This window comes from Ailuropoda melanoleuca, chromosome 3, assembly GCF_002007445.2.
Source record: "Ailuropoda melanoleuca isolate Jingjing chromosome 3, ASM200744v2, whole genome shotgun sequence".
Taxonomy (NCBI): Eukaryota; Metazoa; Chordata; class Mammalia; order Carnivora; family Ursidae; genus Ailuropoda; species Ailuropoda melanoleuca.
In genome coordinates, this window is record NC_048220.1 from 22,592,271 (window position 1) to 22,619,043 (window position 26,773).

At 44.4% G+C, this 26,773-nt stretch overlaps 1 protein-coding gene across 1 annotated transcript in view; it reads right to left on the reverse strand.

Annotated features, from left to right (window-relative positions):
* The window catches only part of FSTL4 (follistatin like 4), a 602,689-nt gene that overhangs the window by 356,009 nt on the left and 219,907 nt on the right, over positions 1-26,773 (reverse strand). Inside the window, exon 7 of the mRNA XM_019799110.2 lies at positions 5,382-5,415. Within this exon, the coding sequence (XP_019654669.1) occupies positions 5,382-5,415 (34 nt within the window). The remainder of the gene's footprint in view (positions 1-5,381; positions 5,416-26,773) is intronic.

Consider the following 26,773-nt stretch of genomic DNA (forward strand, 5'->3'; position numbering starts at 1 on the left):
GACGAATGGTCTGTACTATTACAATGCCCCGTTTTGCCAATAAGATTGAGGAACATACCAAAGTCACCCTGTGAGTAAGTAGAGAGGTAGGATTCTACTGCCTGCCAAACGGTCATGATCACAACTGGGTATCGGATCATTGTCTTCAACCAGAACACATCACTCAGTTGTGCCATCCACTTCCCGCTCAAGCTGGGGCACGCAGGTACAGTACAGTTTTCCAGCAGCTGAAAAATGGCAGTGCTACCCAGAAAGAGCCAATTTCTGTGGGGCCAGAAGTAGAAAGAGACAGATGCCACTCTTACCTTTTTGAGGCCAGGGACTGTAGGAGAGAACCAGCAAGCTCCCCTGTAGGTGAGTGAGGGCAGAATGGTGATGGAAATTTCATCTCTGCCCAGATGGCAGTCTTGATTTGAATAGAACCTACTACCCCAGGCACTGCCAAATTTGCATGGCTCCCTTCTAAATTCCCTGCATCTGCAGCTATTAAAGTTACCTCAAAAGAAGCTAGGAGTTTATTAATCTGTTTTATGGAAGAGAGTCAGCCAGTTCACATTATACCAAGACAGATGATGCAGGCAACGGAGAAATCCAGAAAACATCTGCTAAACAAAATCAGAATTAATGGTAAACAGAATGCAATTCTTGATAGCTGAAGTTCACCCAGATGCATAGAACTATAAAGGGGCTATTAGAGGCAGCTGCCAATTAAGGGCTAATTCCAAGGGTTTTCAGAAAGGGAGGCTCTACTCACACAGTGGGGACTGGCAGGTCATGTTTATTTAGGAGATTTGCATTGCTAAGAAGTCAGAGCCACCCCAGCTGTGTGACAGCAGCTTCCGAGCTCTCAGGTCTCCCTCACAGTCCTGCCAGAAGCCAGGCCAGGCTGGTCTGGACTACAACCTGTGACAGAACCATCCCTGGGAGGGTGGATCATGCAGTATGACATTGGTACCCACCCCAAAACTCACAGCCTCTAATCATAACACAGTCGCAGACATCTGGAATAGTTTCGAGCTCACTCCATGCTCCTAAGAGACGGCTGACAAGGGCTGAATTATCCTGGCCGCTTGCTCAGCTCACTCAAGTGTTCTCTCATGGCTGTAATTCAATGTGATGGAATCAGTTAGAGGAAAGTACTGGTTTGAGCAGATGAGTTCTGGCAGTCACAATCAGCACCAGCCCTCAGAAGGACATGGGAGCATTTTGGAGAGGTGAGGTTGGCACCTTTGGCTGAAGCCTTAGAAAGAGTTGAAATTAAATTGAAGATGTCTAGAGGGAGGTGTAAAAACACGTGCCATGGAAAGCAGATGAAGATGTAACCGTCTCTCCTTCCCCACGCAGCTAGCACAGGTGGCTCCCAGCGCACGAGGACAACACTGGACTACGCTGAAGAAGGAAGGGCTTGGTCAGTGGTGACAGGCATGTGCCCTTCCCAGAAGACATCTTACCAATCCTGCAGTCCTGCCACACCTACTGGTACAACCTGTTTCCCTCCAGGTCCTCCTGAGAGCCCTACCGCTAATCTAACTTGGACTCAAATAACCCCTAGACAGTTTTCTTCCAAGAGTCCCTCTTAGCTTTCTAGCCATGGCAGTGGGCATGAACGTGCAGAAGAGTGTATACAAGAGAGGATAAGTGCATGAAAGGGACATTGGTCCAGCGGGAGTCATTGTTACAAATTAGCATGGAAAGGAAGGAAGGAGTCTCATGTGTAAGGTGCTCTCCACACTCTTCCTGTCATGGGTTGCTGAGGGTCACAGGAGGGAAAGAAACTAAATGCTCTCTGAAAACTCGAGAACTGAGAAGTTATTCTCATCATCACTACATCACCATTCTGTCCATGCAAGCAAAGCCCTTAGAAGTTACTGGTACCAAGTCACAGGCTCATCCTGGGCATTGAGGAAGCACTCCCTCTGCCTGAACTCTCTAGAGCAGGACTTGCTAAGGATGTTGCATGGAATGCCAGCCCTGAGATGATCAAACACCACAAAATTAAGACACCAGGGGAAATTAAATTTGGGAAACGCTGCATATTACACCCCCTTTTGAGAGGCATATTTAGCATCTTAAAGCTCTAAGAGGTTCTGCAGTAAAAGCTAGTCTCAACAATTAGCTCAACATTGAGTCCAGCATTGGCCATGTACATTATCTTCCCTGGGCTGCTACAATAAAGTTCCACAAACTGGATGGTTTAAAACCAGAGAAATGTATTTTCTCAGAGTTCTGGAGGTCAGAGGTCAGAAATCAAGGTGTTGGCAGAACCATGCTCCCTCTGAAGGCTTTAGAGGGTACTTCCCTGCTTCTTCCTAGCTTCTAGTGGTTGCCAGGGATGCTGGCATTCCCTGGTTCATAGAGTCATCACTCCCCTCTCTACTCCATCATCACATGGCACTCTCCACTCTCCTGTGTTCTCTTCTGATATTACTTATTGGATTAAGGCCCCTCCTAAAAACCTGGGTAATCTCATCTTAACTTGATTACACATCTGCCAAGACACTATTTCCAAATAAGGTCACATCCACAGGTTCTGAGGTAGGATATCAACATATCTTTTGGGGAGACACATGAAGCTTATCTGAACATGGAGCACTTTGATCAATTAGGAATATCCAATGCATATCCACAGAACACTCCTTAAAAAGTGCATTTCTAGAGCCAAGGCACTCAGTGCCTCACTTGTCTATCACTGGAACAGAATCAGAATGAAAAGACAAGCCACGTTTAGCAGTGTGTACCTTGCACATAATACAGAAAATAATCGTTGAGCAATTAGAACCTTGGACTAGGGCCATAAAGAATCTGGAATGAACGAGGGGAGGGTTTCCGTTCTTAGGAAATGGCCTGATAGGATCCCTTAACTCCAAAATAAGGTAGGTTAAGCTGAACATGTTAAGAAAGAGTTGGAAGGAATGAGAGAGAGGTGGCATTTAACGAAGATTAGGGACAAAGAGCATTTGGGGTACGTGAACGGTGCGATTAAAGCTAGAGGCAAAAAAGTGGGCCACAATCTGGGAATCATGACAACACTAGATCCAAGGCTGGAAATAAGGCAGAGAACAGGTCCAAGGCACAGAGTACATTCGAGTCACCACTACAATCTCCAGCCCCACTGTGATTTATCCTGGACTCCATTCCCACTGCCAATTTAGTCCCTCTCACTTAGCACTTTACAGACTTAGTCAACACTTTCCAAAAGTCATGTTGTATGAACTTGTGGCTGGTCATCCATTTGTACCACTGAATCTGGGATAGAGAAGATACTCCTCAGTCAGATGTAGTATTAAAACAAAAAATGGGAAGACATCTTGGATTATGTGACCCAGAGGCTACCTCCTGACACCTTTCCAAAATCTCCTGGGCCTGGTAAACTGGGCAGAAAAATTCAGTGTTACTTATTTGTTCCTCTTTCATTTCCAACTGTAAAATAACCCTAAGTGTTGGTTGAGAGACAATAAGGTCTTATTTTTGTCTGTAGGAATAAACATTTATTGAAATATTTGGAGCATTTTTATTATTTTTATACTTGTACACTCTTCTGGAGAAGATTAACCACCCCACCATTCAAGCAAGTGAATTCTCAGGCCTGAAAATACGTGGAACCAACCTGTAAGGTCCCACTCTTCCTTCCTGCCTGCCCCGTTACACGCACTGGCATTAAGGCACCACGCTATTTCAGGAACTCTCAAACCCTCAACTCTGACAGAAACAAGCAAGAAAGACATCAGTTCACAATGGAGGGGAAACAGTTTATGTGATGTCAGGACAAATTTGCCAGTACAAACTCAAAGCATACACTCCCAGTCAGCCCATCATGAGAGCTGCTACTTCCAAAGAGGACAAGGTGACAGATGAGTAGAGCACGACTCAACCACACCTTGGCTCATCCTCCCACAGCATCAGCTTTCGGCAGATTTGGAGCCTGGGGTCCAATCCAGCCTTTTAAGGCCTCTGAGTAAAAATACACATGATTCTCTCATACCCCAGACTTACTATTTGGAAACATTTCTAATGCAAGGAAGGTAAGATTCCAGAACAGTTAGGTTTATATGTGATTTCATAAAGCAAATTGGTTCTGAACATTCATACTCAGGGCTACTGACATGAATTAATTAACACTCAAAACCAAATTTCATGCAGACTTTACTGCTTATGGCTATTTCTCTCCAATTTACACAGTCATCAATAAGAAACATGTCCTCCTGGCTCCACCCATATCCATCCAATTTCATTTGGTTTTGATATCGACACAACGCAGCTGACCCCACAGATGCAGTTCAGAGGACACGGAGCCCAAAACCAGAGACGACAACGTGTGGGAACGGAAGCCACAAAGTTCGTCCTAGAGCCAGATTACCCAGTTCCTTTGAATCCAGGGTTCTAGCACCATGGGTAGCAGCACACAACCGGGTGGATTAGTTTACCATACAGATAGTATGGAAGGCTTCGGTCTCCAGCTCTAGAAACATAATCTGATAACATGGCCATTCTAGGTCTTTCACTGTGGTGCTTAAAATAAGAATGAATCAGGAGCCAAGGATGCATTACATTTAGAAGTCAAGGTGGAATTTGCTCACAACTTTTAGATCACCATTCTTTTTGGAGATGGTGCTACAGAGAAGTTTGTCATTAAGGTTAAAACCAAAGGCCGGACCCTAGACCAAGAACTCACTTTGATTCCCAACTTCCTCCTCCTAGCCCTGCAATAAAGAGATGACTGGCAAAGATTCCCCAAAACATAGAAAGGACATCTTATTCGACAGTAGGTACTGCTGAAAGTAAGTAAGGGAAAGTTCAATTTTTAAGGAAAGGTTTCAGAAATCACCACTCACGAATACTTATCTCAGAGACCTGAACACAGATGTGCTAGAGGAACCGATGGGGAAAATGAACATAATGGAATTGTTGCAAAAGGGACATTAATTGGTTATTTCTATTTCAGCTTAGCTAAAGCTGTAAAAATCTAATCACAAATATTTTTCACAGTGGCATCTTCTCCCAGTTATTGAAATACTTCAAATCATAAACCATTTTTTTATTGCTGATGTTGTTTTTCCTGGATGAAACCAAATAATCACTTCATACTCCACTCAAAAATGAGGCTTCTCTCAAGACTGCAAACATGATCATGAAGAAGCCAGGTCCCTAGACCCCACTTCAGATAGTTGAAAGTAGAAGACATAGTTCTCTCAAGCAGTCCTAGCTGTCACTTCTTACAGTGCTTCGAGGCAAGTACCAAATAGTCAGCACCCAGAAAAGGCCACGTGAATTATTGTTCAAAGAACAGGCTGCCCACAGTCTGGAGTTCATCTTAGCTTCAACAAACTACTTCCAAAATGTCAACACTGAGAACGAAATGGGTACGAATGCATTTTCCCTACCTTCTCTTCTTGTGACTTCAACGCTTCTGGACTCCTGCAAGAAAAGAAAGACTTTGTGTTTTTGAAGAATAATTCATATGTACAGATACTTGCAAATATCCCATCTCTGCTAGCCATTTATTCACAAAAAAGATGAACAATTTCATAAGAATGTGACTGACATTCAGCAATGTTGGCTCTACTAAACTCCCAACACACACACACAAACACACACACGTAAAGGTAAACAACTTGTTGCTTTGGCAGCTTAATCAAAAAATATATTATTCATTCAAGTTTGTTTTTTTTAAGAGAGTGAGTGGGGGGAGGGCCACAGGGAAAGGGAGAAAGAGAATCTTAAGCAGGCTCTATGCCTAGTAGGGAGGCTGACTCGGGACTCAATCTCACAACCCTGAGATCATGACCTGACCTGAAATCAAGAGCCAGACACTTAAATGAATGCACCACCCAGGTGCCCCAATCATTCAACTTTTAATGAACAGAGACAACTCTCATGGTCCTCCTTATGTGGAATCTGGACTGTTACCAAGTGTTAAGGAAGACCCCGTCCCAGACTGATATCACATCTCCCACCTAGACTGTAGGTGCTGTAGGGCTTGGGAAAACACAAGTGGACAGGAGTCAGAACTATCTGACCTGCAGTAGGTTGTGATTCGTGGTACCATAATGAAGACCACCAATGCTTCTGAGTGAGTCACTGGCATGATCTAGTAATTGACTGTGCTCAACTCAGTAATTTCCAAAGGGTGGGATCTTACAGACAATTTGGATGGTCAGTCCCTGACATTGGACTAAATTAAGCCCTTGGGTATTTTTTTAAATTCAATTCCATCTTCCTGTTTGTGTAGGCCAATAAGCAAAGTGAGAAGTTATATAACCAAAACAGACAGAATTCCTGCATTGAAAACATTCATGGCTGAAAAAAAGATAAAAGAAAACATTCATAGTTGAACAGGAGGCTACAGAACAAACGCAAATTACTGAGAAGTAATGGGGTGATTTTACCTTGAAAAATACCAGTATATTCATATTCAGGCAGATACATAAAGAAAAAGGTTTTTAAAAGAACATTTGAAATAGCACTGCAGAATGGGCAGGCTTTCAGATAGGAGTAAGGGAGGGAGGGTACACCAGGAAAAGAGAAAAGCTTAAGAAAAGGCAGGGTGAGGGGGAGAGGGCAGGGTATGCTCAAGAAGCAGGAAAGACCCAGTGAGAAGCAATGGGAGGGAAAGGCTGGAAACATATACTGTGTTTTCACAACTAATAAAAAGTATGTACAATTCATCATAAATAACCAGTTTAGGATACAAAGTCTAATATCAAGAATAAGTTGAAAATCCATGCTAGCAACCAAAGAAGAGAAAATAAAATACCTAACTTGCACCAACTTCTTGCCATCATGACAAAGAAGAACATTCAGCACCAGCACTTTTGTAGCAAATGGTGTTGTCTTTCAAACCTTAGCATTCTTGTCTAATACCCTTTGGGATCAGAAGGCAGAGGCAATATGAGGGATGAAACTGAGGAGGCACCTGAAAGTGCATCCCCCTCCCCAAATTACATTCTCTGACTACCACCTGTAATGAGTCAAAAGCCCAAGTGGAAACCAATGGAAGACACATGCTATAGGCCTGCAGCCCATCAGCACAGCAGTTAACCAAATGAGCTTCTCGAATGCTGGTTCCTGAAGGGGTACTCACCAGGTCAGGGTTCAGAAGAGGGACCACGGACAGCGTTAAGTGTTCTGAGAGTTATGTAAGCTGCACATGACCCACACAGCATGGCCAGCCCCTCCCCACCGCTCCCCAGCTCTCTGCTGCAGGGGCTGGCACCACATCCCTGGAAGTAACTAGTATTTTTGGAACAGGGGAAATCCATAAGCAACTTGTACATCTCAAGAAGAAGGCATTAGGGATGTCTTATTGCAATTGCACAAAACTTACAAATTAAGGAAAGCTGACATCTGCATTATGTTGTATCTTATCTAACAACATGGTATTTTTCATCATTTGTTTCTTTCTTTCTTTCAAGAGTTATTTTATAGTTTTCCTCTATGTCTTCTGAATATTTCGTTTTTGTATATCTTTCGTTATCATAAATAGAATTTCTCTTTCATTATATCTTCTAACTGCTTTTTATTTGTATGTGTGTGTGCAATTGATTTTTATATATGGATTTTTAACCAGCCACTTGGCTAAATGTCTTATTGTTTGTTAATAGTTATTCCATCGATTCTTTGGGGGTTTCCTTTTATATATTATGTAATCTTCAAATAGCTGATTTTTATCTCTTTCTTTACAATTCTTAGGTCTCTCATGTCTTTCTCTTGTCTGATTGCTTCAGCTAATTCCTCAATCTAATGTTAAGTGTTGTGGAAACTTGGCCTGTCCATGGGCATACTGGTCTTGTTTCTAACTTTAAGAAGAAAATCTTTAGTGTTTCCTGATTCAGGGAAACAAAATGCTGGCTTTTGGCCCAAGGTATGTTCATCAAATTAATGAAATCCATGCACATTTTATTGAGTCTTGAAAATAAATGGATGTTCTAGCTTGTCCTTTTACTTGTTTATTTATTGACTGTTTCCCTCCACTGGAATGTGAGTTGGGTTGGCACCAGGATCTTTTTCATTCTTGCATCCTCAGTGCTATTAAGAGAGCAGACGCTCAATGCGTATTTGTTGAATAAAAAATACAATGTGTGTTGAATTTTATCAAATACTTTTCTGAATTTAGGGAGATTGTCATGATTCTTTTTCTCCTTAGATCTATTAAAATTCTCCTTAGCTATAGCAGAATTCATGGTATTCACCTACCTCTGTATTTCTGGAATAAGCATTTCTTAATCATGATAACCTTCTTAAAAAATATTGATGGATTCTGTTTATTATGATTTTAAATATGTTTTTTGCATTAACATTCATAAATGAGATTGCTCTATTATTTTTAGGTGCCATTTTCCCCTCAGATTTAGGAACGAAAATGATACCAGCTTCACATAATGAATTCAGAAGTTTTTCTTTTACTATGCTCTGAAACAGTTTAAGTAAGTGGAATTAACTGATCTTTAAATGTCTCTCCAACTTCATTTCTCACATATTGATTAAAAGGTGAGGAAATAAAAGGTCAAAAGGGTTAAGCTTGTCCAAGTTCTCACATACTGGTCAGTGGCCAGCTGGGATTTAAATTTCAAAGTTTACGCACATAACAAAGTTTATGCACAACTCTGCTTAATTCATGAGGTAGTGTGAAATCAGATGGGGTGTCCTTCTACCTCAGGCTACGGAAGAAGAACTTGCATTAGACCCATCTTTCTGCTAAAAACAACTATAGAAGCTGGGTTTTTTTTTTTTTAAGTTTTCGAAGGCATATCAGAGAAACAAATGCAGTCAGAACTTAAGAGTCAATATTCAGAGAGCAGAAGTCCTCTGAGGTGCTAATTTTCCCCGCGGGGCATTGGCTGTTTTGCATAAAAGTCAAACAAAAAGTCAGTGCTCTAGAGCTGAAAGAAGTTTCACTGAGTTGAGAGATACCAGATTCGGGCTACCAAAGGAGCTAGAACCCGAGGGTCTGAAATCCTGGAAAAGGAAACCAGAAAGAAGTGAACCCAATAATCTGCAACCAGCTTCCTCTTGAGTTATATAATTATGTCTGAGCTGCACATATAAAGGGCAAGAGGATGAAAAATAAGCAAAAAATTGGTCTCAAATCAGCTGAAAAACTAAGCATAGATTTTGGTACTTATTATGGTGTTAGGGAGACAAAAATTAGGCTTGCCAAGAAAGAGTGGCTCTGGTAAATGCAACTGACTTTGAGTTGAGATCATATACTCTCCAAGAATTTCAGTTCCTAGCAGACCAAGATGATTCTCCAGTATTTTATGTCTAACAAAGAGAAGTAAATCCTCTCTGGAAGACAAAAATATCCACAGGCTTTAAGATTTTTCATACATAATGTTCAACACCCAATCCACATTTACTAGGTATGGCAGGAAATAAGATCAAAGGACTAAAATCCAATACAAAATACAGCAGAGAGAGACCCACACTTTATCCAGATTTTAGAATTATCAAACACAAGCTCTAGAATAATGATGACTAATCTGCCCAGTAAAATAAAAGACGCGGAATTTCATCACAGAATTACAACCCATTACAAAGGAATCAAATGAAAATTCTAGAATTAAAAGTTAAACAACAAAGAAGTCAACAGATGGGTTTAACAGATTACACACAACTAAAAAGAAGAATAGTAAGCTGGAAGCTAGATCAGCAGAAAATAAAAAGAGTGAAGATCTGAGAGGAGAAAATAAAGAGTGAAAAATAAAGAAAAGAGTATAAGAGACATCAGAGGAAATGGGGTAAATCTCCAACAAGCATGTAATTTAAGTGTCAAAGTGAAAGGAGAGAGGAAATTAGGTAGAATAAATATTTGAAGAGATGTCAACTGGGGATTTTCTGAAATTTATGAAAAACATCAAACCAAAGATTAAGCAATCTCTATAAACCCTAAGCAAGACAGAAAGAAAACCAATGCTAGGTACTCATAGAAAAACAGTCTAATATTCAAAGACAAAAAGAAAATCTCGAAATCAGCCAGCAGGTGGGTGATGGGGATGGAGAAGACTTATTTATCACCTACAAGGGAGCAAGAGCAAGACCACAGACGACTTTGCAGGAGAAAATAATCATGGAACCGATAATGGAAATGAAAATAACAGAATGACATCTTCACAATTCTGAAAGCTAGAATTCTATCGCCGGTGAAAATACAGGTATTCACAGGGCAAAAAAAAGATTTATCTAGATAAACAAAAATGGAAAGAATCCACTGCCAGCAGATTACCACTAAAAGCAGCAAAAGGGAACACTGTGGACAAGAGGAAATTTTTTTCAGATGAGTGCATATTTTTGCAAGAAGGAATAAAGAGCATCAGTAAGGGTTAAAAAGGGATAAATCTATTTTAGTCTGCTTAGTACAACAATAATGGCCTTTAAGGTAATAAAATTTGGAGAAAAGTACATGACAATATGATCACAAAAGGTCAGGAAGTCAAATGGAACTGAAGTACCAGAATGGCTTTTTATTGTTCAAAAAGTGGTAAAATTAGTACTGTAAGGCCAAAGGAGTTGGGTAACAAAAAACCTGACTGATCCAAAGGAAGACAAGAAAGGGTAGGAAAAAAGAGAAAAAAGAATAGAGAGAATAATGTGTTAGATTTAATTTCATTTAAATAAAAGTAGACTAAATAATCCAACTAAAACACAAAGTTTGACAGAATAGATAAAACAAAATCCAGCAATATGCTGCTTATAAGAGACATACCATAAGTAAAAGGATACCAAAAAAGTGGAACATGAAAAGATAGAAAGGGTAAAGATTATTAATTCTAACCAGAAGAAAGCTGGTATAAATAAAATAGACTCCAAAGCAAGAATTATTATTAGTGACAAAAAGGGATGGTTCATAACAATAACAAGACAACTTAACAGGAGTGCTTAGCAACCCTAAACTTGCAGAAGAGCAATAGCATAGCTTGAACATCAAAAAGTCAAAACTAAAAGAAGAAATGGAAAAACCTACAATAATGGTCCAAGGATTAAAGGAACATCTGTCGCTATGTGACAGAGTAAGTAGAGGAAATAAATCAGTAAGGATCTCCAAAATTTGAACCTCACCATTGACAAACTTGACCTACATGTATCTCTGAAAGAGAGAGAGAAAAGAAAGAAGGGAAGAAGGAAGGAAAGAAGGGGAGGGGGAGGCACGGGAAGAGGAGGGAAGGAAAGGGAAGAGAAGGGAAGGGAAGAAAGAAAGAAAATGGACAGAGAATTTGAAATGGAGCAGGAAACATCTTCCCAGTTTCTGGGTTGATGATGAAGATGTACATCAAACACTGAATGACAACTGCATACTATACCTTCACCTCAACTGTCCACCGAACATTTATAAAAACTGACCATACGCTGAGCCATCAAGAAGTTCCAGCAAGTTTCAAATTATTAAAATCATATAAAGAACAAATACAGCTTTGCAACTACAGTGAAATTAAATTAGAAGTCGGTAACAGGAGGGTATGGAGAAAAAACTCCAAATATTTGACCCGTGGATTTATAAGTATATCACATAATTTTCAAAAGAAAATCACAAGAGAAATAAGGTATTTTGGAATGAGGGACAATTGAATTATAGCCTTTAAAAAATTGTGGGATGTGGATAAAGCAATGCTTCAAGGGAAATATAATCTGAAATGCATATGTTAGAAAACAATAAAGGCTAGAAATCGATGACCTAAGCACCTGTCTCTGAAAGCAAGGAGAAGGACAATTTAAGTCCGCAAAAAGTAGTAGGAAACAAATATGATAGTAGCAGAAATCAATGCAATGGGGGGAAATATATACCATAAAAATTTAAAGCCAAAAGTTGGTTCTTTGAAAAGATGAATAAACTTGATGGATCCCTAAGAAGACTGAGGAAGGAAGGAAGGAAGGAAGGAAGGAAGGAAGGAAGGAAGGAAGGAAGTCAGTCAGGAAGGAAAGGACATAGAATTTGAAATTGAGCAGGAAATCACACATACACAGCTTCTGAGTGGATGACAAAAGTGTGCATGCAATACAATGGGAAAAGGATGGCTTTTTCCACTGAGGGGGTTAAATCAATTGGGTAAACTTTTTTTGAAAAAAACGAACCTCAACCTCCTACCTTGTAACATACTTAAAAGTCACTTCCGGGGGAACTGCAGATGTCAATGTGAAAGGTACAACAATTAAAGTCTCCAGAAGATACCTTAAGAGCTTATCTTCATGACCTTTAAGCAAGCCAGTATTTCTTAAATAGGTTGTGAAAGGTAGCACTATAAAAGAAAAGAATGATGGGCTGGACTTTATTAAATGAAGACTTCTGTTCATTAGAAGACAGTATTAAGACAGTGAAGAGTCAAGCCATCAGGGGACTGCATTTACAACACAAAGCTGACAGAGCACTTGTGCAGAATATAGACAATACTTGTGCAAATAAAACAAATACGAATCACGTACTTGAAAAATGAGCTAAGGACTTGGAAAGGAACTTCACAAGTTAAAACCACAGTGGGATACTGCTATACAGCACAGGGGAAAAAAAAAACAAAAAAACAAAAACAAAAACAAAAACCACCAACAACGGTAACATCAAATGCGTACAAGGACACGGAGCAACTGTGATTTCTTAAGTCTTGAGGAACCAGCCCCAGCAGGACTCTCCTCATTGGTCTGAGTGTCATTTCGATGGGGCTCCCTGCTGTTGGAGTTCTTAGTCCTCTCAGGGGGTCCTTTTTTGCCTTTTTAATCCTTTAATACCTGTTCAACCAATTCCCTCTATTAATTTTTTTTTTTTTAACAGTGTGAATTCCTTTGTCCTGACTCAGGGGTTCCTCTCCCAGGTAAGCGCCCAACAGAAGCTGGTTCGCGTGCGCATCGAACAGCGTCCGCGCCTGCGCAGCCCGGCTCCGCGCGCAACAGGTGAGAGCAGGGGGCCAGCCAGATGCCCACCGCCAGAAGCAGGGCCACAGGAATGCCGGCGTGGCCGCACTGTGGGAAACTTCACCGCTATGACAAGGAACAGAAGCAGTAACTTAAATCGGCCTCACAGACGGGATTTCAACTTTCACGTCCAGTGAAAGACACAGAACAGTGCAGTTTGTAGGATTTTGTTTTTATAATGTTCGGAAACAAAGAGAAGCAATCTCTGGTGGTCACCTTTGATAGGATAATGACTGAGGGGACACCAAGGTGGTTTCTGGGGTGCTGGGAACGTTCTCAATTGTTATCTCCTTGGAGGTCACATGGGTGTGTCCACTGTGTAAAAATCCATTGAGCTCTACGCGTGAGGTGTGTACTGCTTCCTGTATTTCTGATATGCTTCCATTACAATTAAAAGATGAACTCGGACAAAGTACCCAACTGTACCAATCAGGAGTCTGTTAAATAGAGAGCATAAATCACACTCCCTGATACGCAGAGGAGAAGTTTAGACTGAGGGAAAGGCTGCAGCATGCTCACCATCACAAGAGTGCTAAGGGGCCGAGTCAGGGCAATGGGTCAGTCTCAGAAATGCTACCGCCACACTCTGCTGCCTCAGAGCAAACGCTCAGCCAGGACGCAGGAGGCCTATGACAGGGATTAAACGTTGAGACTCTGAAGCTGGAGAATGTGGGCTGGATCCTGGCTTATTCCTGCCAGCCGGGCCCCTGCCACCTTGGGCGGACACCCTCATCTGCCTAAGCCTCAGCGTGTTCATCTGTAAAATAAAGGCGGGCTCAGTGCCTTCCTCACACAGTCGTGGTAGTGATCAGGCCAAGTAAAAATAGGCCCGGACCATGCTTAGCATGGTGGGTAACGTGCAGGTGTCCTCCAATGGTGGCCGTTGTCGCCGCTATCACTGTCCACGGAGATGACTGAGGAGGAGAGGGTCATCTGGGAAGGCAAAGGAGTTCAATGGCTCCATCCATTCTTGAGGTTAAATAACCACCTGTCTCTCTCGTACTTGAAAAAGCCACCCCCGAAAAGCTGTAGCAGAGCGATACAGAGCAAAATGCACTGGCAGAAATGACACGGGGGCCTTGGATGCACTGCCTAAGGAAGAGATTATTTGCTGCCAAACCTTCAAACCAGATGGTTATAAATGAGAGTTAGTGCATGGGCATTACTTAATGACTACATTTCTTTAACTAAAAATCTAATTTTATTATGGTATAAATCACGCTTTCTTGAAGTAGGGAATTAATTTTAGATTTTTCATTCACTGTTCATAACCTTTCCATGAATTTGACAGACAAATCATTTTAAATGTCATTTAACCAATACAATACAACAGCTTTATTCCTCATTGTACCCTTCCTGAATCCATTATCTTCCACTACAATGGAGAAGAACTTAAGTAAAAAATTACCATTCCATAAAGCTGTATTTTACTGTGCAGTTCAACTGCATAATCTTTATTTTTGAATCAATAGAATGTGAGTGCTGAGTAATATTTTTCATAATCCAGAAATCTATTGCAGATTCTCAGCTCCCAAAAAGTAGTCTGAGAGCAGCTCCAAGACTGTAAACGAGGACCCTCAGATTTCACCCCTGGACCCTTGTCACGTCCATCGTAGGCCATGCTCTGGGGTCTCAGGCTGTGTGTCGGGCTCAGGAAAAGGCTGCTGGAGCACTGCCACAGACCAAAGGCACCCCTCCTCTTCCACGTGGCCAGGCAGCCTTGCTTAGAGGGAAAGCCTCCGTCTGTCACTCAGAATAAGAATGGCATTTGGTGGCTTCTGGGAAAATGTTGGCTCTGTGGGTTAGCAAGATGGGGATCAAAAGCATCCACAACCAAGAAGAACGTGACATGAAGGCACCAAGCTGAGCAGAGCTCAGCATGGCCAGGTCCTCACACAAAGCACATGCAGAGCTGGGGCAGATGCGGCATAGCCTGCTGAGGCCGCCAGCTGCCGGCCTTCTGCCCCTGCCCGTGTCCTGACAGTGAGCCCAGGACACACGGTGTCTTGGGCCAGCAGCACAGGAGCAGGAGAAGCCCCCTGCGTCAGAGTTCCTCAGGCCCCAAATGCTGGAGGAGGCTACACAAGGAAGTCCACAAGCTCGATTTATGGGCCATTTGGTACAGTTGAGATCAAAGCTTTGCTAACATCCGGCACTAATCATTACTGAAATTCTGACATCTAAATTCTAAGTTTTTCATATCTGAGCTGCTCTTAAAACTAATGCTTCTTTAACAACCTTTCTTACAGTTTTTCATTCATTCATTTGAATTTTAAAAACTTTAACCACTTTCATTTTTGCTAGCAAGACACCATTCTGCAATTAAAGTCTTCACTGGGAATGACAAAATACAGCTAACTAAAGTGATGCCTTATGTAGCATGTATGCTGTTACTGGCTCCCATTTACTGAGCACAAATCAACCATTTTGAACACTTTATCTCATTTATATGGTTCAGTTAAAGGCAGGAGGAAAACAGCTGTATTGTTAAGATTTCCCAGCACATCATGTCTGGGTCTTCAAAGCCAGATGACAAGAGGATTAGGGGATTAACCCTAAACTCAAGGGCTAGTTTGAAAGCCGAGATGAATTACCTAGCAAACAATAGGATTTTCGGGAGGGGGGGGCAGGATAATCTGAACATCCGCTGCCTCCTGCGGTCATGTGGAACCCGTGTCAGGTGCTCAAGGAATCCCCAAACAAGGAGGTGCAGGCTCTTGAGAAATACCACTTAGTCAAGGGGTCAGAGCTCATCTCTGAAGCTTGCATAGAACAGTCACATGTGCAGGAGCCCTGTAGGGTAGAAAGATGTGTGTCCTCTCTAGTAGACTGCCTTATGCCTTCAAGGTGTGTTAAAGGGGGCAGAGGTGCAGCCAGCAGCACTAAGCCTCAATAATGCTTAGGGAGCTAAGGAAGTTGGGCATGGGTCATGGGCCCTTCCACCTTTGGCCAGCCCTGCCCACATGCTACCTTATCAGGTGAGGCCTCACTTGCCCTTCTCAGGAGACCAAGAAAGGGAAGGGTCGGGCTGGGCATGGCCACACAGGCACAGGAAGTGACCTTTTCTGACACTCTAGGGCTGAACCATGGAGATACCCTTAGCAAGCTCTGTATCCCTTCTATGTCCTATCTAACAAAAATTGATCAGTGTAAGGAAATTGGTGTTTACACAGGAACAGAGAGTTAATAAAGACAGAAGGAAGAGACCAGGTATGGATGATTTTGAAAAAATACAAAGAAATCTCTGTACAATGAAGGTACAAGGCATTTGTTTAAAAAAAAAAAAGCACCACTATGAACCTGCAAGTAGTGTCTCTGTGGCACACTTATGAAGAACATCAGTTTTACTATGTCTACAAGGGACAGTGTGAAACAAGACCCTTGCAGCCTGCAGAAGGTCTGAGTGACCTGATTTTATTAGTAACTGCTCCCCCAGCTGCAGCTTTGAGAGAGCCACCCAGATCCTCCCACTCCAGTTTACCCATCTCTAAAATGGGAGACCAGACAGGCCAGTCAGAGGCAATTAGGTAACGTCTCAGAACCACGGGCTGAGTCTAACAGCCAACTCAGAGAGTGACCAGTACAGGAGAAAGCTGGGCTACTTTGAAGAGAAAAGGTATTAATAGTGATTATGAGACACCAGATAGAAAATTGAGTACGTGGGTATTTCCCAGGCCTTCAGAAATTAAGATAATTTGGGTGATAGTTTTCTTGGTTTTGTAAGTAAGGCATGAATAGAATATTATATGAGGATTTAGGGATTTCAAATTCTAGGTATTAAAGCTATGTGTTAAAGGTTACTCATGTACAATTAAAAAAGAGAAGTTGGCTCTGAGTTTAAGGCTGTCTTCTGTGGCAAATCTACCAAAGTGACAATACAAGTAAACACGAAATCACATCTGAAGGATTAAATATCAACGACACATCCATCAGTCCACCTTGTTCAACATCATCACCTGCACAAAGATTACAAGACCAAGGAGGAAAGAGGGGCACTTGTCAGTTTTCTCTCTCTGATACCGAACAAATGAAAAACTAATTAACTCATTGATTTAGAAATTAATCCGCATATCCGCCTCAGAACAAGCAATCAGGGTGTGCCAGCCCACCCTAACTGTTAGCAGTGTGGGGCTCTAACTTGTGCTTCATTAACAGCTGTTGTCATCTCCGGGGACACCAGCTGGCTTGACAAAGCCCAGCCCGGTACGTGCAGCGCTGGTTAACCACCACAAGCGACAGTCACGCTGGATTGCCATTTCTAGAGCGGCATCTGTCTCCCCGACACCCATTCATCTCTTACCCCAGCATGGAGTCTGGCATATTATAGACCTTAAACACATTTATTGCAAGAATGGAATCTAATAATTTCCAGATCTCCTGGTGAAGAATGGGGGGCAAGTGAGGTTCTCCATGAGGGTCATGGAGCACGATGGTTGTCATGGAAGCCTGATTTTCTATACTTTTCCTTTTTCAGATAACTTTGCACAGAAACAGGGACGCCCTATGATGCCTTCCGCATTCCGAGAGGCTTCGTGTCCACTAGTTGTCCTGCCACATAAGCATCTCCCCTGCGCTGGCTCGGTTCCAGCAGACCACATGCTGTAAGAAAATCAAGGCCACTTTGTGGGTGTTCAGGGGAGGACAGATGGGGGTGAAGACAGATGGCCTCTGGGAGGAAAGGGGATGGAAGTTCACATTTTAATTATTCATTACACCCTCTAGGTACCAGCCAAGAGATAACGTAACTTAGCATCAACCTGTTTAAGATGAGATTCAAATCTGCCACTTTTTTCCTCTGTGCCAGCTGTAAGGCCAAGATGAGGTTTAGAATAACCTATGCCTTAACAATCTAACCTTATACCTTAAGGAGCTAGAAAAAGGCAACCAACAAAACCCCAAACCGGCAGAAGGAAGGAAAAAAATAAAGATTAGAGCTGAAATAAGGAAGAAATTAAAAAAAAAAAACAACAGATCAATAAAACCAGGAGCTAGTTCTTTGAAAAGATCAACAAAATTCATAAACCTTTACCCAGACTCATCAAAGGGGGGTGGACACAAATAAAATCATAAATGAAAGAAAAGAAATAACAACCAACACCACAGAAATACAATTATGAGAGACTATTATGAAAAATTAGATATCAACAAATTGGACAACCTAGAAGAAATGGATAAATTCATAGAAACATAACCCACCAAAATTGAAGCAGGAAGAAATATACAATCTGAACTGACCAGTTACCAGCAATGAAATAGAATCAGTAAAAAAAAGAAAAAAAGAAAAAAAAAAAACCTCTCAACAAACAAAGTCCAGGGCCAGATGGCTTCACAGGTGAATTCTACCAAACATTTAATGAAAAGTTAATACCTATTCTTCTCAAACTATTTCAAAAAATAGAAGAGGAAGGAAAAATTCCCAATTCATTCTATGAGGCCAGCATTACCCTGATACCAAAACCAGATAAAGACACCACAAAAAGAACTGCGGGCTAATATCTCTGATGACCATAGATGCAAAAATTCTCAACAAAACATTAGCAAACTGAATTCAACAATACATTTTAAAAAAATCATTCACCACGATCACATGGGATTCATTCCGGGGATGCAAGGGTGATTCGATATTCACAAATCAATCAACATGATATATCACATCAGTAAGAGAAAGGATAAAAACCATATAATCATTTCAACAGATGCAGAAAAAGCATGTGACACACTACAACATCCATTCACGATAAAAAGCCCTCAACCAAACAGAGGGCTTCAGAGGGGAGGGGGGTAGGGGAATGGGATAGGCTGGTGATGGGTAGTAAGGAGGGCAGGTATTGCATGGTGCACTGGGTGTTATACGCAACTAATGAATCATCGAACTTTACATCAGAAACCGGGGACGTACTGTATGGTGACTAACATAATATAATAATAATAATAAAAAAGCCCTCAAGAAAGTAGGTTAAGAGGGGACATACCTCAACATAATAAAGACCATGTATGACAATCCCACAGCCAACATTATACTCAATGGTGAAAAGCTAAGAGCTTTTCCTCTAAGATCAAGAACAAGACAAGGATGTCTACTCTCACCATTTTTATTCAGCACTGTACTCAAGTCCTAGCCACAGCAACCAGACAAGAAAAAGAAATAAAAGGAATCCAAACTGGTAAGGAAAAAGTAAAACTTACACTATTTGCACATGACATGATACTATATATAGAAAACCCTAAAGACTCCACCAAAAAGCTACTAGAACTGATAAACGAATTCAGAAAGGCTGCAGAACACAAAATCAGTGTACAGAAATCTGTTGCATTTCTATGTATTAGTAATGAAGCATCAGAGTAAAACAAAGAAAATAATCCCATATACAACTGCACCAAAGATAATAAAATACCTTGGAATAAACTTAATCAGGAGGTGAAAGACCTGCACTCTGAAAACTATTCTTTTAAAAAATGACCTATGTCTAGAAAATAAAAAGATAAAAAAGGAAAAAAGGCTGCCACCCCCCACCCCCAGCACAGTCCTCGGGTCTCTATTTCATTCCTCTTTTTTAACATGGAGCATGGGGAGAGGGGCATCACAGATAGGACCTCACATAAAGGTGCAAAAGATTCCAGAATCACGGCAGGGCTGGGGGTGGGTGACCCAGGGGTGGGGGAGAAGGCGGGGAAAGGGGGCCTGTGGGCCAGCCTGGGTGGCACCTGATGGGAATCAGGTTGAACATCCCTAAAGCGACAGATGTTTAAGGATGGACAAAGTTCTTGCCCTTGAAGGGACAGAGAAGCCTCCTCCATCTCAGCATCCCCCCACCCCCAGATCTCTCCTGCTGCCCAGAAACAGGCCCCTCTTCTCCCACCCTCCTGCCAGGCCAGCAGCCTCTCCAGCCTCCTGGGCATCGCCCCTACTTTCTCTTCACCTCTCTTTCCTCACTCCCAGCCTCCAAGGGAGGCCTTATCCTGCTATTCCCACCACCGTGAGTTGCCCCAAGACACTCAGCTCCTCATCCAGGGCTCTTAGCAATGTTTCTGATGGTTTCCTGACATTTATTCACCCCTTCATTCCTTCATGTAGTCATTCATTCCATAAATATTTACTGCCCTGGGGATTCAGCAGCACCAAGATAGGCACAATCTCTGTCCCCATGAAACCGATGATCTGATGTGGAGAGACAGACAACAAGCAAATGAAATTTACAGAATATATCAGGGTAAGAAGCACCACGGTCACAAATAAAATGGGGGTGGGGAGGCAGAATCATGAAGGTGAAAGGGCTGGCTACTTTAGATTGGTGGTCAGGGAGCCCCCTCCCCATGGGACCATGACTACAGTCAAGACCAGTCCCTTTGGAGCCTGACCTTCCCTGCTCAGGATTGCTCAGTCATCCCTTCTGACCAAGAAGCCAGCCCCACTCTCCATCATCTCCCCCCTCCATAGCTGAAGCATCAGCCATGAGAAGCAGAAACATTTGTCCCAGAAATGGCAGTGAGCATCACAAAGGCAGCTAGTGTGTGTTGACCCGGCTCCTCCAACCTTCAGAGCCACCACCCCCCGCCCCCGGGAGGAACCTCTCAGATGCCTCTGCACTCCCATGAGCTTCCAGCACCATGCCCTCCACTCAGTACTTGCTGGTTTTTGATTGCTGTCTGAATAAATAATTGGCTGGGGCTCCCAGGAGTATCTGCTTTTGTATAGGGAGATAAATCTCTAAACACACTTTGATTAGAAGGCACTTTCACTGTACCACTATAAAACTTATATTAAAAATGGAACTTAGAGTAGTTTAAATTAAATGAGTTATATATAATTAAAAAGCCTTTAAGGCACAATAAGGGTCTTTTTCAATTTTCTTTTATAACAGAGTCAAAAAGGAAGGCACCCATGGTCAGCCTGGCTGGATTGCTCTTCACCTAGTACCTAGCCTGTCTGAGAGTTCCAGGTAAAACCCCCCGTGTCTCCCCCATCCTGCCCCTGCTCCTTCGCTGGGCAGCTCCCTGGGCTTCAGTTTGCTCAGCTGTAGGATGAGATTCAGGGCAGTTCCCATGAGATGCTTGTGAGAACAGAACAGAATAGGGGTGGTCCAACAACGCTGCACATCACTCCCCCAGCCAGAGAAAGGCCTGCCCTGCACCTACAAGTTCATGTGCCAGGCCAGCCTGAGTCCCCCACACCTCCCCGAAGGGGCCCTGGCTTAGGGCAAAGGCACATGAGAGATTTGTCCCCCCTTTCCTCCTGAAGAACAGGTGCTTAGGAGGACAATGAGGGGAGAAGCAGTTGTTGTGCCTGCCTTTCTTCCACAGGCAAGCCCAGGGGTTCCCAAATAGGGATCTTGACACATTCCAGAGCCCAGGCTGCATCCCAGACCAATTAAATGACAATCTCTGGGGCTGGGATCCAGGCATCAGTATTTTTGGGGAACTATCCAGATGATCCTTTCATGAGGACATATTTGGGAACCACTGGGCAGACTAAATCCCTCACACACCCTCTCCTCCCAATTAGGCTCACACTTCCCATGTCACTGCTACTTATGGTGATGCTGGGCAGCGTCTGAGGGACCAGCATGGCTTCCCCAGCAGCTAGCATGGCTCTCCCCAGAGGAGATGGTGTCACTAGCACACGAACTGTACACAGTGGTGCCAATTTCTCTTTCCCAGCAAGATTTAGCAAAGCCGGGGAAATGGCCCGGGCAGGTTGTACTCTGTTTCCACAGGGAGTGATGTCGTCTCACCAGGCAGGTGTCAGCAGATCTCGGCAGCCACTGGGTGCAGGTGGGGGAGGGCAGCTCAGCAGCCAGCACTGAGAGGCCTCTCCAAAGAGGGAGAGAACAGCTTGGCTGGCCTGGAGCGCGTGAGCTGGCTTTGTGCAGCCATAAGCGCCCCCAGCACACGGGGTAAGCAGCTACAAGGTGCTGGCCTCTGGGAGCTTCAGTTTCCTCGGCTTTAAGAGGAGACTTAGGGTGGTGGCTAGGAGATGGTGGTGAGAAAGTGACAGAGGAGGGAAGCCAAGAGCATTCCATGTCAGGTGGCTGCTGTCGCTCACCAGTGTCCACCTGCAGACAGCATCCTGGGTATGTCAGGTGTCCCTGTGCCCCAGCATTGAATACAGTGCCCAGAATGTTCAGCAAGGTCTCAGTGCCTCTGGAGTGGGGGAGGGGCGGGGAATTCACTGAGGAGCAATGACAATGACTGATAGAGTGGTGGGAAGGCTTCAGGGGTCAGTACAGCATCAACTGTAGACCATCAGCACCTGGCCATAGCGCCCCCCTCCTACCTCTTCTTAGACCCACCCCAGGCTGTCATGCCTGACTTTCTCTCAGCCTCTGGGCTGTGCAGTGGTTCCAGCACAATTAAATGCCAGGATTCCTTCCCCTTGGTGTCCATCGTGTAACCTGCCCTGCCTACAGAGCTGACCTTCCCTCCTCACTCACAGGCAGCCCTGACCACTTGCCAGCCGTGGCCATCCCACAGGGCGGGGGCCGTAAGCTCCTGGGGTATACACACCCACCTAGCTGAGGTAGATATACCTCTGAAGAGCCGCTGCCCACTGCCACAGCCTGACCATGCTTCATGCCCTATGTGCCTGGGGCTGCCCTACCACTCCCACCTCTGGGAAGGACAGGGCTTCCCTGCATGACAGCCTCTCCATGGCAGGTGGAAGACTCAGCAAAACCAGCATTTTCCCACTGGACATCCTGACCCTCTACAACCTTTATCTAACAGTAACCACTTTGGTCACCACAGCAGGAAATCTTGCCTCCTCACCTAGGTCCCAGAGCCCAGTTTTTGGAAGGGAGACTGCCTTCACTGGCCCTTGGCAACCTCCCAAAGCCAATTCTTAGAAGCAGAAACAAAGACCACCACACATCACCACGCTTAGGTCTCCACCCAGAGCCCAAACACTCACCGCCCCATATGCACAAGCACAGCAGTGGACCTGGTCAGGCCCTGCCCCGCATGGGGGCAGATGCTCAGGGACACACACTATGTGTGTGCATATGGCTACGAAGTACCACCAGACCCTCTGGTAGACCTGGAAGGAAACAGTCAAAGACATATTCACTCTGCTAGCATCAATGGCTTTCCTGTAGGCCCTTTCCCATTGTAGAAGAAAGGAAGAAAAAGGGTACATGTTGGGGAGACAGGGGGTGAGTAAGGGCAGGACATACTCTGCCACTCCCCACAGGGAACGTCAAGAAACTGCCCACAGCCCAATCCCCGGAGGCTACCTCAAGCTCTGCTGTCTTCTGGGAGGTGGGGATGCGTTATCTGATGTGATAGGGTCTGCGTCGGCTTTTAAAGCTGTGTCATCAAAAGTCCTCTTCTTGGCCTCAAAAATATGTGTAGAGGGATGGTAACAACACAGGGCTGTGATTAAGAGTGTAAGTGGGACAGTCAGAATGCCAGGTGCAAACCTCAGCTCCACCGTGTAATATTTGAGAGACTTCAAATCGCTCACCTACCATCCTGAAGCCTCAGTTTCCAGATCTTTAGAATAAGCAAGAGAATAGGACCTCACAGAATCTTTTTTAGTCAGTGAAGTAATCCACTTAAAGCTTCAACAAAATGGTAGCTATTTATTAATGTTACCATCATTAATAGTTATGGAATGCAGAGATTTCTGTATCAGGAGTCAGAATTCCTCCCAAGAATCTCCTTCTTTCTGTAAGGAACAGATGAGAAGGGTCATTCAGACTTCCAGAGACCACCTCCCTCTGTCATCCCCATCCGTGAGGTGTCTCTTGTTCCCTAATATTCCATAATACTTGATTATATAGAAACAAACATCATTGAAAAAAACAGTTCCTAATGCAACAAGACTTTGCACCTGGCTGGGAGCAAAGCTCAGCCCCACAACCGGGAGATCATTTATTGCATCTTGTCTTCCATGATGACTGGACTAATTATTCCACAACAGCTCAATTGTGATGTTGCTCACTGGATTCCACAGGGTGGCAGACTCTCTTAGAAGAGACATCTGGAAAAGCTATGATTCTCCCCCCATGGAGCCCTTTCTTCCCAAAAACAATTCCAGCTAAACCTCAAAGCACCTGTACTAAGGAGCTTCCTGAAGCCAGGGTGACATGACTCTGGAGTTACAGGGCCATATCCAAGCCCCCAAGTCTGCTTCCATTCAGTCAACTTGGCATGTAGGGTATGGACACAGGCCCTGGGTGTCAGGAACACAGGCCCCGGGAAGGAGAAGAGGGGCGGGGTGGTGACTGGCGAGATGTGAGTCAGCCCTTGGAGGTCAGGCATTCTGGAGAGCCTGTCTGCTGGGATAACCTAGGGATGGGTAGGCTGGGCTTCTGAGCCGCCTCGAGCACACAGGTCAGGTTGGTATGGCGAGGATGGGGGGAGGGCACCAATAAGTCAGATGGAACAAAGTGGGAAGAGAGCACGAGCAAAGAATTAAGAGCACTTGGCAGGCCCGCGTACCTCCCTTCCAGCATTCAAGATTGAAAAGCTCAACTCCATGAATTGCCTACATTTCTGAAAATCTCAGCTGCTGTTGCTCAGAGTGCTGAGAGGGTGGAGGCGGGCTCCTCAGCCTCACCACCTCTCCCCCCACCTTAACCTGCCTTCCCACTCCTTCATTAGAGCCTCCCAGGCCTGCCCCCATACCCCTGTTCAGAGCCCCCAAATGTGCCCTCACACTGAGGGGACTTATCCCCTGGCTTCTCCAAGTGGAGCTAAGCAGGTTCTCAGAGACTAGCCCTGGACTGAGCGGTCCCGGGCCCTGGAGCTGTGGGTTTGTGTGGGAGCAGGGCCAGGGCCCCGGGGCTAAGGTTCCAGCGTGAGGGTTTGCAGCTCCAAGGAAAGGTCAGCCCCCCGAGAGGACAGGAAGGGGAGAGAGAAACAGAAGTGGGAGAAGGTGTGGCTGGAAGTAGCAAGATGACAGGCAGCCTGCAGTGTGCTCCAGGACATCTGTGGGGCCCCAGGATGACCCTTCACTGGACATGAGCGCAGTGGAAGGTGATTCTGCTCCTGGCCATCAGAGAGTCCCCAATCAATCACTCTGACAGGGGGCTTGGATATCCACCCACTCATCTCTTCTCTCTCCCTTCCCCTAATAGGTCCTAGTCCAACCTCCATCTATACTCAAGGATTCCTCCTCCTGACATACTTAAGTACTCCACCCACACACATCTCCACCACCCTCTCCAAGGCTCTCCCCCTTCACGAGGTCCTTCCCAATGCTACCTCCTCCCAGCACCTCTCCACTCAAAACTCCCATGTCACCACGGTTTGGCCCACACTGCTCACTGAACGGGACTTGTCCTGTAGTTTTTGCTCAGCATACCACAAGTATACAGGTGAGTTCTTGAAGTGCTCTTTGTGATTATTCTTTCTCCTTTCACATAATCCCATGGTGAGACATCAGCCCACGTAGAGGAATTTCCTGTAGAATGCAGCTCATGACCACCTCTTCTTGTAACATAAGAACAGTCACTTTGAATGAGAGTATGTTTAAATTTTATTATACACACTCATCTAGAATGTATAATGAGTCACAGATAATTTTGTTCTAGTCCACATGACCACGGAAGTGTTTTCACTACTAAAAATTACCAAACCAATTGGTGCAACTGGTTGGACAATGATGGACACGTAGCTCAAGGTGGGGCTCTAATGCTAGAGCTAAGTCTTCCAGGAGAACCGCTCAGGCTCTGGGGTGGTCACGCCCATGCTGCGGCACTGCAAGCTCCATGAGCAGCTACCCCCCCCCCCAGTCAGCATCGTCCTCTGGGTTGAGGGGGAGATCCAGGAGTCACTGAGCTAACAAGAAAGACACGGTCACATCAGGTGGGACCACCTTGGAGAGGGTACGGAGCCCTGTTCTGGTGAACAAGTTGTGCAAGCGGGCAGGGTTGCGGGTACACTGGTTGAAATTCTGAGCCCCGGGCCCCATGGGGCTGCTGTAGTCACTGCTATGTCCAGTCTACTTGGAGGGCACTCTGACACTCCAGCTGCTTCTAGCCTCCAACCCACCCTCCGAGGGCTTAAGAGCATCAAGTCATGGGCCAGGACCCACCTGTGACACTAGCTCTGCCATCAGTCACATCCCCTCAGGTGAGAGGCGTGCAGACTAGGAGAACAAGCTTCCTGCTCTGGCTGGGATCAGGGAGGAAGGAATGGGACTAGGGAAGGCAGGAGCTACTTCCTCTTTTATTACTCAGTAAATGTACCTAATTTCCTTTAGGCTACAGTTGAGAAGTTACCTTAATCACTATACACAGGTAATAAAAGCTCAACAACTGACATAGCTGTTTCATTCCTTCTGTCAATGCAGCTTCTGTTCAGCAACAGTCAACTGCTCCGTCCCCCTCCCAGTGCCGAGCCCACCCCATGCACCGATGGTCCCAACAGACTCACAGATCCCATTTCTCTTCAACCACCTGACCAGAGCTGGGTGCTCAATGGATACCTGACTACTAAGATTTGAGACCACCAGATGTCCCAGGTGACCCAGACAGCCCGGGACCCAGAGACCCATACTGGGAAGCTACATAGCATCCTGAGAAGCGTTCCTTCAAGGGGGATGTTCTGTTGTGGGGCACAAAGACATACTCCTCAGCTCTACTGGCAGGGGATGAACACCCAAGCATGAGGCAGAGAATCCCATCCTTCACAGCCAAATGCTAAAGGGAAAACAATAGCATATGTAACAGAAGAGAGTGGTGGAGGAGGAGAAACAGTGGGGCATATTCTAGAAGCACTCCAATTAGAAGATCTGCCTGGCAGGCCTCTCCCATTTGACATCTCCCAGCTTGCCCACATCAAAGCCAATTTCACTGCAATGGACGCACAAAGTGTGGCATCAGCAGAACCATAGAAACCCGAGGTCTCTCCTATAGAGGAAGTCTCTGAGCAT